At 37.2% G+C, this 18308-nt stretch overlaps 1 protein-coding gene across 4 annotated transcripts in view; it reads left to right on the top strand.

Annotated features, from left to right (window-relative positions):
* Nucleotides 1-18308, top strand: part of LOC124614002 (glucose transporter type 1) — a 499751-nt gene that overhangs the window by 285549 nt on the left and 195894 nt on the right. For all 4 annotated transcript variants that reach the window (XM_047142810.1, XM_047142809.1, XM_047142808.1 and 1 more), the window contains one exon: nt 10931-11038. In XM_047142810.1, the coding sequence (XP_046998766.1) occupies nt 10931-11038 (108 nt within the window). The remainder of the gene's footprint in view (nt 1-10930; nt 11039-18308) is intronic.

Raw genomic sequence — 18308 nt, 5'->3', positions numbered from 1 at the left:
AAAATAGAACTTTAGTTCTAATAAGTCAAAAATGAGTAATAATTAACAGTGTGGCTTGGTTTCATCATGAGTAAGGGTTGGATTTTAAATCCAAGGTTCCAGGATTCAATCCCCACTGATCAGTTTAGCTATTTTTGTGTCCCATGGCACCAAATTACAACCTCTCACTATGATGTGGAGAGTCAGTTTTACAATAATTATAATACACTTTAAAAAATCAGTGAAAACTATGGCCACATGATCATCATTTAGATGATAATTGCTACTTTTTTTAAACATACAAAGAATTGTACTTTACTATGTCCTTTACTATTTTCTCTCTCTCTCTCTCTCTCTCTCTCTCTCTCTCTCTCTCTCTCTCTCTCTCTCTCTCTCTATCTATCTATGACCCCATCATGGTCATGCAGAAGCTCTTACACATATTTCATGGAAATGCTGAGTTGAAAGAAGTTTTCTGTTAACAAAGTAATTTATGTTGCAAGGAACCCCTTGAGTCAAGTTCAGTCTTTAGTAAAGCTCATTTGAAAGAGTTGTGTTGACAATTATTAGAGGAATAATATTAGCTGTTAACGTCTTGCCATGTGCTTCACGAGGAAAACAGAAAATGGGTGTTTAGGAGGCGCAGAGATAAGCCTTCTTTGAGATGTGTGTATTATTACACTTTACAAAATGGGCATCGTTGACATTCAAGAAATGATCAAAACAAATTATTAACTTGAACCATGAATACCAAATGAAAAATGGTGTGCTGCAGTGACCACAAAGACTCACACGAGTTAGTTGATATTTGTACAACTCTCTTGGTGCCTCTAGTTTCCATGGTTTCTTTATAAGCATTTCCTCCTCAAATCATGATTGGTCAGAGTTGAAAAGAAATTCCTTACTGAACGATGGGTTAAGTTTGTGTATCTCATGCACAAATTTTTGGGCTGATTCAATATTTTGCAGTGCATCATCAAATTTACGTATTTTTTGAAATTTTGTTATCATATGTCTTCCGGTACTGTAGCAGTTTTTGAAATTGTGCATCCTTCCACACATTCCCTTGCATTCACTGTGATGTATGTCACATGCAATTTGATGTGCATAACATAGTAGGTCACTATCTTGCATGTACTGCAAATTGTATCAAGCATCCTTGAAATATGCATATACCAGTTTTTGTAACAAGTGTGCCTTATCCTCCCTTGAATATCTGTAGTTTTCCTTATGCAGTACGTGGGGTCCTGCCCACTTGTCTTGTATAGGGTGCCTAAAGGCTGCAGCATTCTTGGAATGCTATACAACAATTCAAGTAAATCACATTAATAGTTTTTATTGTAAATAAGAAAATTGAGAATACTTAACTTTCGAATTTACAACAAGTGTTGCAAGCGATGGGTAACATGCAAATAGTAATGTTCTTCGCTATACACAATGTCCAAAGAAGCAATGGTACAGATCACTAATAACTGTTCTGTGAGTGCTGATCTACAATGGTGCTTATACTGTCTTATTACTGTCTGGCCGAGGCTGGCAGGAGTGGCGCTTATACTCACTCCTTGTAGAGGCTGCTCCTGTCATGGTGTGGTCTTAATTGGTGCACCATTGGCTAACATCGTCTCACTGCCTCTTCTCTTCTCTTCTCTTCTCTTCTCTTCTTTTCTCTTCTCTTCTCTTGTGTTCTTCATCTTTGTTCCGACACTTGTGGTCATGCCAGAACACACTACAGTCATATTGCTGCAGACTTGAAATCTGTTCATAATTTTTTTTTGCTATGATGCAGATGATCTTCCACGTACATAATTATGTTCAGTACCTGCTTCTTGGATGACGATCGTCCTTTGCTGTGTTACACTGGAGATGGGATTTGTGATTCCCTGTCTGACAAGAATGATGAACCACTTGGCTTGACAGCTGTTTCAATACACCCTCACTTGTTAAGCATATTTCGTCGTCATTGTACTACTCATGTGCATTGTCTGCACAGTTGAACATATGACACCATACATTTCATTGACTCATTTCGCAGGAATGCCAAAATTCCACCTGCCACTTCTTTCTCACACTGCAAATTTCCTTGAGTTTCTTTCTGATGAAATTTCAAGTTTGGTAACTGTTATTACAGATATGATGCAATTTTTGCTTTGTTTATCATTAGCATTACTGGTCTTTGTATCAAAACCACTAGCACTGTTGCACTTTTGTGAGTTACGTGTTGACTAAGCAGTTCAACTATACTCTGTAGCTTCATGCTGTGCTCACTATTGGATACCTCCAGTCCCGTCCCCTGTTGCAATTAGCAGTCAATATCATGGTAGCATGGTGGACAGTATGCGGGATATCGAATGCCATAATCATAATCGCCACACTCGAGGAGTTGCTTGTTCAAAGAAAAGAAAATTGTTCCAGAAATAAGTGTTTACAATGCAATACAGTTGTTAGGTAATTTATTTAAAAGTGAGAAACAACTGAATATGGTTATTACAAAACCAGTGATGTGCCATCAATAAGAATAGTAGCCTTAAAAAAAAGGAATCTGATGAAAATTAAGTGGCTAATATTAAAAGAAGAACAGTTCAAGAAATAAGAGCCCCAAAAAAGAAAGAATGGCTATAGAAAAGACAAAAGAAAAACCTGAAGTTTTAGATGTTGAATGTTGAAATTCCAAGTTTATCTAAGAAACTTACACTGAATCTTTCATTGTGAAGTTTAACATTTGACATAAATTTTATACCTTTAAAATTGTTATAATGTGTTAGGGAAAATTGTAAGTTTTCACTACATTACTATGTTAAAACAATTTATATTTTAATTGATGTGATGATAAATATGTCTGAAAATAGCATACCACATCCTGTGTGAGTTTAATGTTTCCATAGCATTTGATGAATGGTACACACCAAGTCATACATAGTTACATTATTCATGCTGACATGCAGTTTAAGTGATATGAGAATTTTTTCATTCAGTGTTCATTTCAACTAGCTTTCAGGTTCACAAAAAAAGTGTTTTGTCATTGTACCACACACATTTTAATAGAGGTAATGAAAAGTCTTGAATTTGATCCTGTGATAATGCGTAGACACCCTGTACGGCCATCATGCTGGGGCAAAGTGATGTCAGTTCATTGTCTAAGTGGGGCACTAACAATTACTTACCTCCTGTTTCTAGCCTTCTTGAATGAGTTATTAACTTTAGTAACCATACGTGTTATAATATCTGATGACCACACCATGTCTCTATTCAGATGCTGTCGATAAGGTCAGACCTATTTGCACCTACAAGGTCTAAAATATTTCTGTCACATGTGGATTGTTGAATTAAGTGCTCAAGACAGTTTTCAGAAAATGTATTCAAAAGTAATTTACAAGACTGTCTGCCTGTACCTTTGCAGTGAATCCGTAGATATTCCAGTCTGTACTCAGTATGTGTGGGGATCTCCAACTAATATTTCCACACTACTGGCCGTAAACTTCCTTTGAATTACTAAAACTGTCACAACAGAATCAGTGGCCTGGTAAAAACATCCAACAATTAACTTTATTTCATCCGGACCTACTCTACGCCACCAGATAATTTCTCTGTCCCAATCAAATTTGACCTCAATAGAGAGAATATTTGTCAACTGCAATGAACACTTCCCCTCCCACAGCTTCTAATCTTTCTTCCCAATATACTTTCCATGACTTACTAAGTAGCTCAGTGCTATTTAGCAAGTCTTGGAACATACGGTGGAACTTATTGGAATGACACTCCAGCTGTGGGAGACTGTTGCCATTGTAGAACTGTTGCGAACTGAACCACATACAATTGCACTAAGGCTTGATTTGCACGATGTGTGCCGTGTGGCACTGGGAAGGCACTTTAGGTGAATGGAGCCAGATCTACTTGAAGGTTGTGGCCGAGCAGTTCTAGGTGCTTCAGTCTGGAACCACGCGGCTGCTATGGTGGCAGGTTTGAATCCAGCCTCTGGCATGGATGTGTGTGATGTCCTTAGGTTAGTTAGGTTTAAGTAATTCTAAGTCTAGGGTACTGATGACCTCGTCCCATAGTGCTTGGAGCCATTTTTTGAGGTATGTTGCGTGTTGTGGAGCCTCTGGAGGAAAACTATATGCTGGATGCAGCAACTTATTTTGTCAAGAGAAGTGTTGTACACCTACAAGAGAGGTATGGCAGAAGAGCGATACCTATAAATATAGGTAATTTTGACCCCGAAGTAATGAAGTTAAGAAAGGGAATGTTAATCGAGAGTTGAGACATTCCAGACAAGGATGAGTGGTGCTTGAGGAGTGTGAACCACAAGTGGCTGCAAGCTGCCTATAAGACTGTGATATGTAGGAGAGAGAGAGAGAGTGGATGAAAGAATTACTGTTTGAATCTGAGGTTTTATTTTTACTGTGGTGTCCATTGCCAGTAACACCCATGATCCAGTGTGAAATATGAGCAGGGGATGAAGCACCAGTGCATTCCTAGGTATTTACAACTGATAACAGAAATTGTATTAACCAGCAGTTATGTGATTAGATAATAGAAGAGAGTGATAGTCAATGCAGCGCAGGAATTGTGGTCGTACCAACAAGACTGCGGATGGATCTAGACAACACAGGTCCTGCTGTGATTACCATCACCTGAATAGCAAGACCATAACAGGTGGATCCTTTTACCGACCTTCCAATTCAGATGATACAGTTGCTGAAAGGTTCAAAGAAAACTTGAGTTTGATTTCAAACACACACACGACTCTTATGATAATAGTTGGTGATGACTTAAATTTACCCTCGATATGTTGACGAAAATAGATGTGTAATTCTGGAGGTACACATAAAATATCATCCAAAATTGTTCTAAACGCATTTCCTGAAAATTACTTTGAGCAGTTAGTTTATGAGCCCACGCGAATAGTAAATGGTTGTGAAAACACACTTGACCTCTTAGCAACAAATAATCCTGAGTTAATAAAGAGCATCAAAACCGAGTAAGGAATTAGTGAACACAGAGTTGTCGTACCGAGATTGAATGTTGTAATCCCCAAATCTCCAAAAAATATACCTATTTAAAAAAGCAGATAAAAATTCACTTGACGCCTTCCTGAGAGACAATCTCCACTCGTTCCAAATTAATAATGTAAGTGTAGACCAGATGTGGCTTGGATTCAAAGAAATAGTATTGGCAGCAATTGAGAGAGTTATACCAAATAAATTAACAAACAATGGAGCTGATCCTCCTTGGTACACAAAATGGGTTAGAACACTTGTAGAAACAATGAACAAACATGCCAAATTTAAACAGACGCAAAATTCCAAAGATTGGTGATCTTTTACAGAAGCTCGAAACTTTAGTGCGGACTTCAATGCGAGATGCCTGTCAAAGAGATTCTGGTTGTATGTGAAGTAAGTTAGCAGAAGAAACATTCAATGCCTTCTCTGCATGATAGCAATGGAGATACTATTGAAGACAGTGCGGACAAAGCAGAGTTACTAAACACAGCCTTCCGAAATGCCTTCACTCAAGATGAAGAAGTAAATATTCCAGAATTCGAATTGAGAACAGCTGTCAACATGAGTATTGTAGAAGGAAATATCATCAGCTCCTCCTTTCTTGTATTTTGTGTACAAAAATGGATTGATAATTCATAATTCTGAGTTTAACATGTCGATTGTTGTATTTACATGGTACTTGATTAAACATAACACTCTAACTTCCTTTTGACGTTGTAGATGATGTAAACACAGGAGGTTCGTTAACTTTGTTTAATAGTCCTCTAACATTCTGATGAATGAGAGTAAATTTACTCAGACAAGTTTGTTGTTTGTATGACAGTTCATTTATCTGCCTGCATAAGGTATTATCAAAGGATTTCTCCTATTGGTGATGCTGCTTCACCATCGTGGCATGAGGCTGCAGAAGGCAACGAACACCACTGCATTAAAGGCACATAAGGTGTAGTCACACAACATCTGGCATGTAATTAAAAAAGCACTGTAATTATCTCTCCATTGGCAAAATATTCCAGATTAGTTCCCTGTTTGAGTGACTAATGTAAAAAATGGAGGCTTGTAAGTTACAAATGCTGCAACTGATAATTTTTATGTACTTGACATGAAGGAATCTTCCTTTGATCTGATGTAGTCATATTTGTGACTTGAAGGAAGTCAGTTGATTGAAACTGGCTCTTGACAAATAAGCATGCATTACATCAACTTTTGATGGTTTTATGATGCTGTTCTTTAAGTGAAGTGTACATCTTTCACTTCTTTTCTCAGTACACACTCCTCTCTATAGAACATGAAGAATATATTTCATATGATGTGGTGTAGAAATAGTTTGTGTTGTTTTTTGATGGCTCGAAACGCAATTATATGTAGTGATTGTCACATTACTGGGTCTGATCACTTGCAATTTTACAAGCTGTCAGATGTACATCCACTTTTCATATAATCGTCGTCATACTTGGCTATGGAACGAAAGAAACCTGTCATATGGAAGATGAGTCCTGCTTCATAGATTTCAGCATGATTCTTTGTGGATGTGCATTTGAGAGGGAGCTCTTACTTTTACAGCAACACTGTCCTGCTGTTGTTTACTTACTAGGATGAGTTGAATGAATAGTACATGACAGACAGCAATAAGAAGCCAATTTGGGGTTGGGGGGGGGGGGGGGGGGGGTGTTCAGAGAGGATTGACCAGTCAGCTTTCACAAATATCAGTGAAATAAGACTTTAATTGTTGTTTAGACTGTGTGAATTCCAAATTCCCTGCCATTTGGCTGCCCTGTATGCTGATAAAATCTTAGTTATTTATAGAAAAGTAATTTAATTTTCAGACAGTGTGGAATTAGTTTTAAGTATAAAAGGATAATACATTTTATTTTTATGAAGCCAGACCAGTCCTAAGTGTGGACAGAATGATGCAAGAAGCCAGAGTTAGGAGAAGTGTAAGTCAGTGATAGACATTGTCATCAGTAAAAACTCTACTCACCAAGTGACAGCACAACACACACATAAAAGAGGGTTGTAATTAGGCAAGCTTTTGCAGCCATTGGCTCCTTATTTGGGCAGCAAGGTTGAAGGGGAAGCAGGAGGGGTGAAGGAAAAGGACTGAAGAGGTCTAAGAAAAGGGTAGATTTCAGGAAAGTCACCCAGAACGTTGGTTTAGGGGAGACTTACCACATGGGATGAGAAGAAGAGTCATTGTTGGGAACTGCATTGGACAAGATTTGAAAACCAGAGAGCTTAAAGGTGGAAGACCAGGTAATATGCAAAACAGAGATTACTGATCAAACAACATACATGAGTCAATAAAAGTGAAAAGCTAACTGCATTGTACGTAACAGAGGTGGGAGATGGGCCACAAAAATAGACGGGTAACACAATGAAAGATCTAGAAAACTAAAATGAAGTGAGGAAAAGAGTAGTTACTGTGAAGAAATGCTGAGATGGAAGAAATTAACATAAATTAAGGCCAGGTGGATGGTGAGAACCAAGGACATGTTGTGGTTCTAGTTCCCACCTGCGGAGTTTTGAGAAACTGGTGTCTGGGGGAAGGATCCAGGTGGTGGGTGTGAAGAAACAGGCACTGAAGTCACAATTGTCACATTGTAGAGCACACTCTGCAACAGGGTATTGTGTGATGCCACTATACACCCTCTGTGTATGCCCATTCATCCTAATTGATAATTTAGTGGTAGTCATGCTGATGTAAAAGGCCAAACAGTGTTTACATAACAGCTGGTATATGACGTGTCTTCTCACAGATGGCTGTCTCTTTGATGGTATATGTTCTGCCAGTTACGGAGCTGCTGTAGATGGAGGTAGGAGGGTGCATAGGACAAGTACTGCAGTGGGGATGGTCACAGGGGTAGGACCCATAGGATAGGGAGATGGGTGCAGGAGGAGCATAAGGTCTGACAAGAATATTGCAGAGATTGGGAGGGAGACGAAAAGCTTTTTAGGCGTGGTGGACAAGATTTTAGACAGAATGGATCTCGTTTCAGGGCATGATTTTAGGAAGTCATGGCTCTGTTGAAGTAGCTAATTAATACATTCCAGACCATGAGAATACTGATTTTCCTGTGATGTGCTCAGAAGTTTGTTTTTTTTTTTTTGAGGGATCAGCAGTACCAGGATTCATACTGATCCCTGTGACCGTCCCTTCTGCAAGACTTGCCCTATGTGCCTTCCTACAACTGCCTATAGCAGCTCTGTAACTGGTGAAATACATACTATTAGAGAGAGCCACTTGTGAAACAACACACCCTATACTAGCTGTTACATAAACACTGTACGGTCCTTCATGTCAGCATGACTACCACCAAATTGTCAATTAGGATGAATGGGTGTAGGCAGAGGGTGTATACTAGCAACATGCAATCTCCTGTTGCAGACAGATGCCTATTTCACCACATGCACCATCTGGATTCTTCCCACAGACATCAGTTTCTCAGAACTCTACAGGTGGGAACTAGCACTACAACATGTGCTTGGTTTCTGCCATCCATCTGGCCTCAATATAAATTGATTTCTTCTGTCTCAGCATTTCTTCACAGTAACTACTCTTTTCTTCACTCTGTTTTAGTTTTCTGAATGTTTCATTGTGTTACATACAATGCAGTTAGCTTTTCACTCTTATTAACTCATGTGTTATGTTTAAGCAGTAGTCTCTGTTGCATAGTATCCTGTCTTCCACCTTTACGCTCTCAGGTTTTCAAATCTCATCTGATGCAGTCCTCAGCAATCACTTTCCTTCTCATCCCATCCGGTAAATCTCCCCTGACCTGCGGTTCTGGGTGACTTTCCCGAAATCTACCTCTTTCCCTAAATGTCTCCAGTCCTTTTCCTTTACCCCTCTTTCTTCCCCTTCAACCCTTCTGCCTGGAGAAGGAGCCACTGGCTCCAAAAGCTTGCCTAATTACAACCCTCTTTTATGTATGTGTTCTGCCGCCACTTGGTGAGTAGATTTTTTATCTATCCAGTTAAATTATTTTATCAAAAATTGATTGTATTCGTTGTTACATTGTCATCAATGATGTTTAATTTGTATATTCCCCAATGAATGGAGTAACAGACTATCTCAACATGCAGTAATTTGTCAAGGACAGAAAACAAACAGCATATGGTTCCTTCATGACATATTAGTGCTTGCTGAAAGTGAATTAGAATTGAGTCATTTGCTGAATGACATGGAAATGTCTCTAGCTGACAGTTGTAATATGTGATAAAGAAAAAGAAAACTGAGGTAATGGTGTGGAAATTCAGGATGATAGATGTAGAACTTGGGCACAAGATGCTTGAAGAAGTGGATAAATTTTGATATCTAAAAACTAGAGAATAAAGTTAAAGATACAAGAAACACTTTGTGGTAAGGCTTACAAAAGACAAAAGAATCTTCTATAAGAAGAAACAAACACTAACATTCAAATAGAAAAAGTTAATGATTTGTAATGTTTGTTCACAGCTTTGTGTAGGTGAGAAGTATGAATAATGGAGTAAGGTGCAGCTGAAATGATCATAAGCCATGAAAATGTGGTATTACGGGGGACTATTGAAGATTGGCAGACATACTGATTAATTTAATTCGCAGTTGCAAATAAGGACTACTATTAGTTGTAGAATGGAATGATGACAGTGAAAATTTGGGGCAGATTGGGACTCGAACCTGGGTTTCCCACTTATTGCGAGCATTTGCCTTACCATTTTGCTATCCGTGCATGACTCATGGCCAGACGCAAACTTCCGTATGTCATCAGCCATGCATCTACAACCTGAACTCGTACATCAATTATGTATATTCCCATACAGGTCAGACGTTGTACTTGAAAGTCGCTTACACGGGATCGGCAAATAAATTTGATTTTGCAGTGCCTGTGTTGTTCTGATTATGATGTGAAGTTCCTTTGGACATTCATGGGTATGGAAGTTTGGGTCTCACTGTTAGTCATGCACGGATAGCCGAATGATGATGGGATTGCTCGTGATAAGCAGGAAATCCGGGTTCGAGTCCTGGTCTGGCACAAATCTTCATTCCATTGTACAGCTGAGGGTAGTCCTTATTCACAATTGCAAATTCATTTGATATGTTTCGTAATGGCTGTGCCAAAGGAGCTTTAATCATAATCAGAACAACACATGTACTGCAATACCGTATATTGATCAATGTCCTGCAGTGAGTCAATGATTAAGAAAACAGTGGAAAGGAAATATAGTAAGTATGATTTCATTTTACGATGTGTCATTGCTGAAAACTATGGATGGAGAAAGGAAAAGGTTGCAGGGGCAGGCTTGACATTATATAGATAGTTGATAATGTGAGATGCAATAGTTACGCTGAAATGAAGACAGCTAGCAGACAACCAAAACAGTTAAGTGCATCAAAACAGTCTTAAGGTTTGTGACTGAAAGAACATACTCTGCAGTGAATATTTGGACAAGGGAGTGTAAGTCACAAGTAGCTTTCCTTTTTTTTTTTTTTTTTTTTTTTTTTTTTTTTTTTTTTTTTTTTTTTTTTTTTTTTTTTTTTGCAAAGATTAATAGTGCAATTAACAACAATTAACCGTATAGAGAAGGAAAAAATGAAATTCTGGCAAATGAGCTATGTAGGTTCTTAGACTAAGTATCCTTGTTAGGCTATATTTGGCAGAACAAATACTTTATCATTATTTACTGTGAGATTCTTCATCACCTGATCTCCTCTCTGCTTGCCATTCTAATTAACACCTACCTCATCTACCTGCTCTTGGTTCTGCTCTCTTCCCCCACTCCCCCACCCCCATCTCACATTTGCATGTATGTGCTTTTTTTTTTCTTTCTTTCTTTCTTTCTTTGTGTGTGTGTGTGTGTGTGTGTGTGTGTGTGTGTGTGTGTGTGTGTGTGTGTTTGTGTGTTTGTTTGTTTGTGTGTGTTTTCTATATGAACAGACAAATAATTAAACGCTCAGTGAATTTTTTTTACAGGTCTTGCGGTCTGCCCTGCTGTCCTACAGTTAATTTTGCTACCGGTCTGTCCAGAATCACCTAGATATTTGCTCATAACAAAACAGTGGGAAGAAGAGGCAAGAAAAGGTACGTTTTTCTTTATGGAACACATGACTCAAAGCAAAAATTTCATTGTCTGGTTGTATAAATAGTCTGTTTCCCTGTATCATATGGTGAATCTGCTTTCTTTTGACCATCACAATAGAAATATGCTGCCATGTCAACATTTTTTGATAAGAAGTTTACCAGTGGTAAGAAAAAATGTCTGACTAGAACCAGAAAAAAAACTAATAAAATGTATATCATATAATAATTAACAGGAAGAAATAAAGAAAATATGAAGAAAGGTGGAACAGAATGTTGCGACTCTCAAGTGTTTTTCAAAAAGATGAAACTGCCACAGAGTAACTTATTGAAAAAAGTGCAAACAAGTGTTCATTGAAGAAAATTGAGACAAGTCTGAATACAAGACACTTAAAAGTGTGTGTGTGCGCACACACACACACACACACACACACACACACACTTAATGCTCGAAGAAAATTTTATCTTTCATAAAATGATGCTGTTGAGTCAAAGAACTAGTGTCGTATCAAGAAATTCAGTGTAGCAAAGTAATTTGAGAAAGACTGGAAAATTAATATGCCTACAAGGAAGGACAACATTGATGAGATACAGGACAATTCATTTTGAGAGTTGTGTAACAACTAGCATTCACCATTCTCTTTAAATGTGTGTGGATGACCATATTTAATACTCAATTAAAGGCCCATATACTGTAAAAAATATTAAAATATTAGGAATTTGAAGAACAACAGACACACATGGGGAGCAAATACGGAAGAATTATTAAACAATGGAGAACTATATTTATCATTAGAAAGGAACCTAAAGTTATAGACCAGTGTGACATAGGAAAAGGAGAATATACCTACTGACTAAGAGTACTTTCTTAGAGATATGTTCCCACTGCCCAATCTAAGAGGAACTGCGTTAGAGACTGTCATGTACAAACTAATACCAATGAGTGAAGAAATAGTTATCTATGACACACCATTAATTTATACTTAGATGGATATGGATATCAAAGAAAACCCAGGAATTTAATTTCATGCACTTCTGCCTTTATGGTCTAAAAAGGTGTACATTATCATAAGTAACCAACACTAGTAAATGTTATCAGAGTCTGTAAAATCTCCTCAACAGTAATTTTTCAAATGGATAGACATGAAAGAAAAATTCAGTAAAATCAAAACATATGCAGAAAAAACTGAGAAGCATGAAAAATTAAATCTTGATTCATTATTTTATATAACTTCATTCTTGAGAAAATTTACAGAGTTGGAAAAGGTAGCCTTCTCAAATTTCTGATTTTATACAAAGGCGTCATTTTGATAGACCCCAGTCCCATTAGAAATGTGTTCATGAAAACAAGGTACTAGAGTTCTTCTTACATGAGTAACAAAGCTGATTTGTGATTGATAAGGAACCCAAGGAAAGCTCTCTCAAAAATTATAAAAATAGAATGCACATTTTATTGGCAGTGTGACTGAATAAAATCTTCTCAGATTTCCATCTGCATTATGTCTCTAAAGTTCAAACACTCTGACAAGGCTGGACATCCAAGATATTTATTAAGTATTATAAAAGCAGCATGAAACTATAGCTTGTGCCAGTTTAAGTAAACTAGAGTACCTTCTGACAATGAAATGGATAAGACAGATGTGTCCTTTGCTAAGGAGAACTTCAGGAAATATTGGCTTAACAATTTAGAAAGCTTTTTCCAAGCAAGGGAAGCAAAATAATACAGGAAGTGAAGCAAGCATAGTGGCAGTTACCAGGTCAGCTTAAATCCTCTAACATTCTGTTAAAAGAATCATTTTCATCAAACTTTACTCAACAGTAAAACCCCTGGGTGGAATACAAATAAAGCAAGAAGTCAAAGTAATTCCTCATTCTATAGTGGAGGCAGCTGTGAGGAATAAACATAACTTGGATTTGCTTAGTATGTCTTTATAAGAATAACCAGATGGTAACCTATTATTTAGATAATTTGAAAAATAATTTGCATGGCACTTAACCAAGAAATACAACAAGGAGGTAATCATACGTCATGCTCATGTTTTTTTAGGTGTCTGTAAGTTACTAATGTAATTAAAAACTGTTTACAAAATTGTGCTATACACAGTATTTAGAGCCATCTTTTGTAGACAATGTACTCAATGTTCATTCTATTTGATATTAAAAAGCAAGCCAGGTACATTTTCTTATGTGAGAGACCTTTCTTTGTATTGGTGGCCAACCACGTGAGGAGTGTCACTCTCTGAGACTTGGTTACTTTTGAAAGAAGCTTCTCCTGTATATTGGCAAGGTAAGAAATTGATAAGCAAGCACCCCTTTCCCCCCCCCCCCCCCCCCTCTCCCCCCCTCCACACCCCATTTTTTATTTATTTTTTAAGCACAATAAGTTAAAGTGATGGCTTCAGCTACAGTTGCCTTATGTTTAGTTTTTATGGAAAGCCTTGTTCCATTAAACAAAGTTCTGCAGAAGTATTACTGGAACTTTCTATTTCACACGTAGTTGGGAGGTTGATTTCATATATGCTGAGGTTTTAGGACACCCAACCTGATAATACAGTGCATGCTTTTCGTGCAGAACATTAACATTGGCCTATTAGGATGTTGTAGGTTTGGAGCACAATAACTTCACTGTTAAGGGAAGTAGTTGTCTCTTGTGGAAAAGTATCGTTCACTTCCACAGCCAATTTGCAGAGAGGTGATTCTCTGCCATATTTGAGAACATCCGATCAGATCATCCAAATACACAGCCATATTTGCTACATCAAATAGAAAGAACTTGCATTTCCCCTGGAGTGATAATTCCATACCAGTATCCAGTGAATTTGCTGATAACTTGTCAGCACTGCAATCATTCTGGAGGTCATGTCACATATATTGCATCAGATATGAATTCTCAAGAAATTTCACAAAATCAACTTCTTTAAACAGGCAGTGATTTGATCTGATTGTGTACCATGTTGAATAAGTTGAAATGATTAACAGGAATCACCAGCTAACAAAATGAATAAATTTCCCATAATGTCTGTTACTAGTATCTTAAAGAAAGCATGTAGTGAGATGTGGTAAATTTGTCTCATATCAAAATGTAGAACAACATGAGACCTTCAGCTCTTTCCAATGTTATGAAGTCACTTTGAAGATCTTGCAAGAAACTAAAATATTGAACAGTCAACAAATATTATTGAAACAGTGAATGGATGCTCTAAGCAAGAAGCTGAGTTAGTCCTCATAGCCACTAGTATATTTTTTCCTGGTATATCCCATATTCGAACGGCTCCTGAGCTTCACTCTCCTTGCTATAACTTTTATATGTGTACTTGTCAAAGTTTTGAAGTTATCTAGAACTACATGTGGAGAAGCGGGCAGACACAGTAGCATTCTAAGTTGGCCATATGAATGTTGTATGCAGATTATTTAATGTGAGGAGGTACCACAAAATATGATCCTTGTTCTCCTTATTTCTGGTGTCTCAGCCTTAATAATGAGGCAGTTCTTGATGTAGCAGTGGTTTTACAAAATTATCTTAATTGCACATGGACAGCATGCTTTTCATAGATTTTTCGCATTTTTCTTGCATTTTGCATTCATTAAGGTTCTCGCGTTAACCTCTCAGGGTAAGTAACCTGGAGATAGACTGTGTGTTGTCTGTGATGAACAGGAAATTCAGAGAAGTCATTGTTGCTTCTGAAATAATGCCCAATTTGGTGGTGAGTTGCGTAATCATTACTAATCACAAGTCCTTCTTCCGCTAAGAAATTGAACACAGCTTGATTGATACATTTGCATACATATTTCCTAGTGTACCTGATGGGTTTGAGTACACTACAGCATTCAGAATTGTTGTGCATGTCAAATATCTTGATCAAGGCAGGACTGGTTGTACAATCCATTGGTTGTTAATGTCAACGACGTGCAACAAGTGGGGAAAAAAAACACCATCCACAATACTGTGTGTCTTAATGATACATTGACGAAGGGAATACAATGCAACATTCTTGTCATGTTTTTTAATGAGGTTCTGTTTACACTTATAGTGGACTTTTATATGGAAATAATTTAATTGTCTGACAGTCACCTTTATTTCGAATGAAATAACTGCTTTCAGCCAACATTAGTCATCCTCAGGTATTAAAATGTGAGCTATGATTCAATCCCACCACTATGGAAACCAGACAATCTCATAGAAGTGAACTTGTATGTTCCAGTTGAGTGTTCGTTGCATATGTGTATGAGATAGTTTGGTGTGCATTTCATAGGTCTCACTTGAGAATGGCCACAGTGCCAAAACTAACTAGTCGTGATGCAATGATAGACTAACTTACTCAAATATGAAGCAGGTTAATTCGAATAACAATTGGTTTTACACTTCGCAATATGATAGTAAATTTGTCTCTAAATAGTAAAATTGGTGAGAAAATAACTAGAAATTAACAGACCAGATTCAATGGAAGATGTCTTTTTGGATGCACATATTGTATTTATTAATATTTTTAAGAAAAACCTTTGGCAGCAAAAAACATGTTTTTGATTGACTCTGTTGTTTTCTAACAAAATTAGTTCCACTTTGCAGTTGACGTAATACACATAAAGTGTCACTACTTCCCCTAAGCGGCCCACAGAAGCCACAAATTCTACTGAAGTTTTCAATAAAAAAACTCATGGTTGATATTGCCATAAAGTCTGCTGCATACGTGGAGTAGGGATTAGCATAACTGGCCGGTATGCTGAGTGTCACCAATTAAAACCTAACAACCAACAGTTATTTGTTGTTTAGTATTTTTAATTTCTGGAAGATTTTCAAAATTTCATAGTATTTGTATATTCTGGAATATTTGATGTTTGTATAAATAACAGCATACTCCACCCAGGAGTTCAGTTCTGTTCTGTCTGTACTCTGGTGTAGGTAATAAATGTGCTTTCAGTGCTAAGTGCTGTATTGTACTCACGATGCTGCTTTTGGATCGGACATTGTTTGGTGGTGATGCCAGGTACTTCAAAACATCATCATCTCCACAGCTCCAATTGCACAACATAAAAACTGTTGCCTACATGAACAGGAATCAGAATACAAGCAGTGCAGAGTGTTCCCTATGTCCGTATATGCAGGAGACTATTGGATTCCAAAACAGCAATAAGTCAGATGGACATCAGGCATCCATCATTGTTTTCTGGAGATGCTGGTCAGGACCCAGTGAAATGGTTCAAAGGATTTGACCAATTTGTCGAATAAAACAGGCGATGAAGTGACATGTTTAGTAGATGTGTACTTTTACTTGGATGGTATAACTCAGCAGTGGTTCAAGAAGAGTGAAAAGAAACTTGTTATATGGGACAAATTTGAGGTCATACTGAAGAAAATAATTGGTGACTATCAGCAGAATATCTGCTTAACAGAACAACTATTGAAAAACATGGCCCATGTCATATGGAAATGACACATTCTTAAATACAAAATGTTTTGGGTCTATGCCACATTGTGATTCTGAATATGACAGAAGCTAACGAAGTGAAAGGAGTAGAGAAGACATGTATCAAGCACCTCTTGAAGGACATCACAACATGAGTAGTTCATCAGATAGTGCCAGCATATTGAGGAAATGCAACAGAAAAGAGCTGGACAAAAGAAGTATGACTATCTCCTGAATGTGGTCCCTATGGGAGTTGCGGAAGACCATGCATGACACCACCTCTCTCGTGTGTGAAATGTGATTTATTAGTCTAATTACATAACAGTGTTAAGGTAATTAGTACAGGAGACATGTCAAGTTTCAAAAGAATATAATGCATCACAAATGATATCTTTACAATGTTTTTAGAAAGTTATGCATTGTAGATTAACAGTTACGGAAATGCTTCTAATAAAACCACATAAAATACAACATTTGTATTATATTAACAGTTAATGAATTAATAGTTAAATATTTATATTGCTCAAGTTGTCAAACTGTCTTCCATGAATTCTTCAATGGTATAGTAACATTTTCCTACTAAAACTTTATGGGCTTAACTTTCCAAAGAGCCAGGGTCATGTTTAATACGTTCTTACCTTTTAGTTTGTTACATATTTTTAGCCCCATGTACAGTGGTGTCAGAGCATAAAGTTTTAAGCAATGTGAAAGAAGTTTGAAGTTCTTCTTGTGCCCATGGCTGCGGCTAAAACAGTACTTCCCAAGTTTAAATTGTTACTTGTATGCAAAAATAAAAATTTAAGAAATGTGCCATGAAGGATTGGTTAGTATCTTCAATTGCTTAAATGATGGGCAGCATAATTCATTTTTATGGTCAGCACATGGCATGGGTTTCTAAAGATTTCCTTCTGAAGAATTAACAGCCTTGTGCTGTTTGTAGAATTTCTCAAGAAAATTATCTCATATCAAATAACCGATTCAAAATAACCATCATAGATGGTCTTTCTAGTGTCCACATGAGTGGCAACAGATAAAATAAACATAACAAAAGCAAGGGTAGTTACTTTGTCAAAAAGTGTATTGTGTCACCCAGTTTAGACTTTCGTCAAGGTTTATGCTCAAGAATTTCACATGGCTGACTTCTGTCACCAATTGATTATTATGAGGTATTTTTATATGGAACATTGACAATGATGTAGAGACAAACTGTATTATCTGGGTCTTTGTGGCGTTCAGTTTTAGTCCATTTTTATGGAACCAGGATTCAAGTTTTCCTAGAACATTTAGTACATTATCTGGAATTTTTTCAATAGTGTCATTTTCCATTATGACTGAGGTGTCACCTGTGAAAAAGACTGAAGGAGCATAAATATTGAATGGTAAACACTGACAAATGGCAAGGACATGTATGGACCCATTATTGAACCTTGTGGGACCTCTTCAGAAATTGTTTTCCATTCAGAGCAGTAGTTAACTGAATTTGATGTTAAAATAGCTGTTTGTTTCCTTTCTAACAATATTATAAAAAGGACAGTTGCTACTCACCAATAGTGGAGATGCTGAGTCGCAGATACACACAACAAAAAGAACAATCAGACAGTTACAGGCCAACAAGACCTTTGTCAAATTGTGAAGTCTTTTTGTTATGCCTATCTGCAACTCTGTGAGTAGCAACCATTCTTTCCATAACAGTATTACATTCCATCCTGGATGTTCCATTGTTTGTCAGTTTCCTTTCTGTCAGATAAGAATTGAAACACTGTAATGGAGTATCCTTGCTCTGATAGCTCTTAAGTTTGGAAAGTAGTGATGAGGGGTTCACTAAATCAACGGCCTTTGTTAGATCACAGAAATGTCTGAAACCTGGT

The sequence above is a fragment of the Schistocerca americana genome, chromosome 4 (genome assembly GCF_021461395.2).
Source record: "Schistocerca americana isolate TAMUIC-IGC-003095 chromosome 4, iqSchAmer2.1, whole genome shotgun sequence".
Lineage (NCBI taxonomy): Eukaryota > Metazoa > Arthropoda > Insecta > Orthoptera > Acrididae > Schistocerca > Schistocerca americana.
This window is presented reverse-complemented; position numbering and strand designations above follow the sequence as displayed.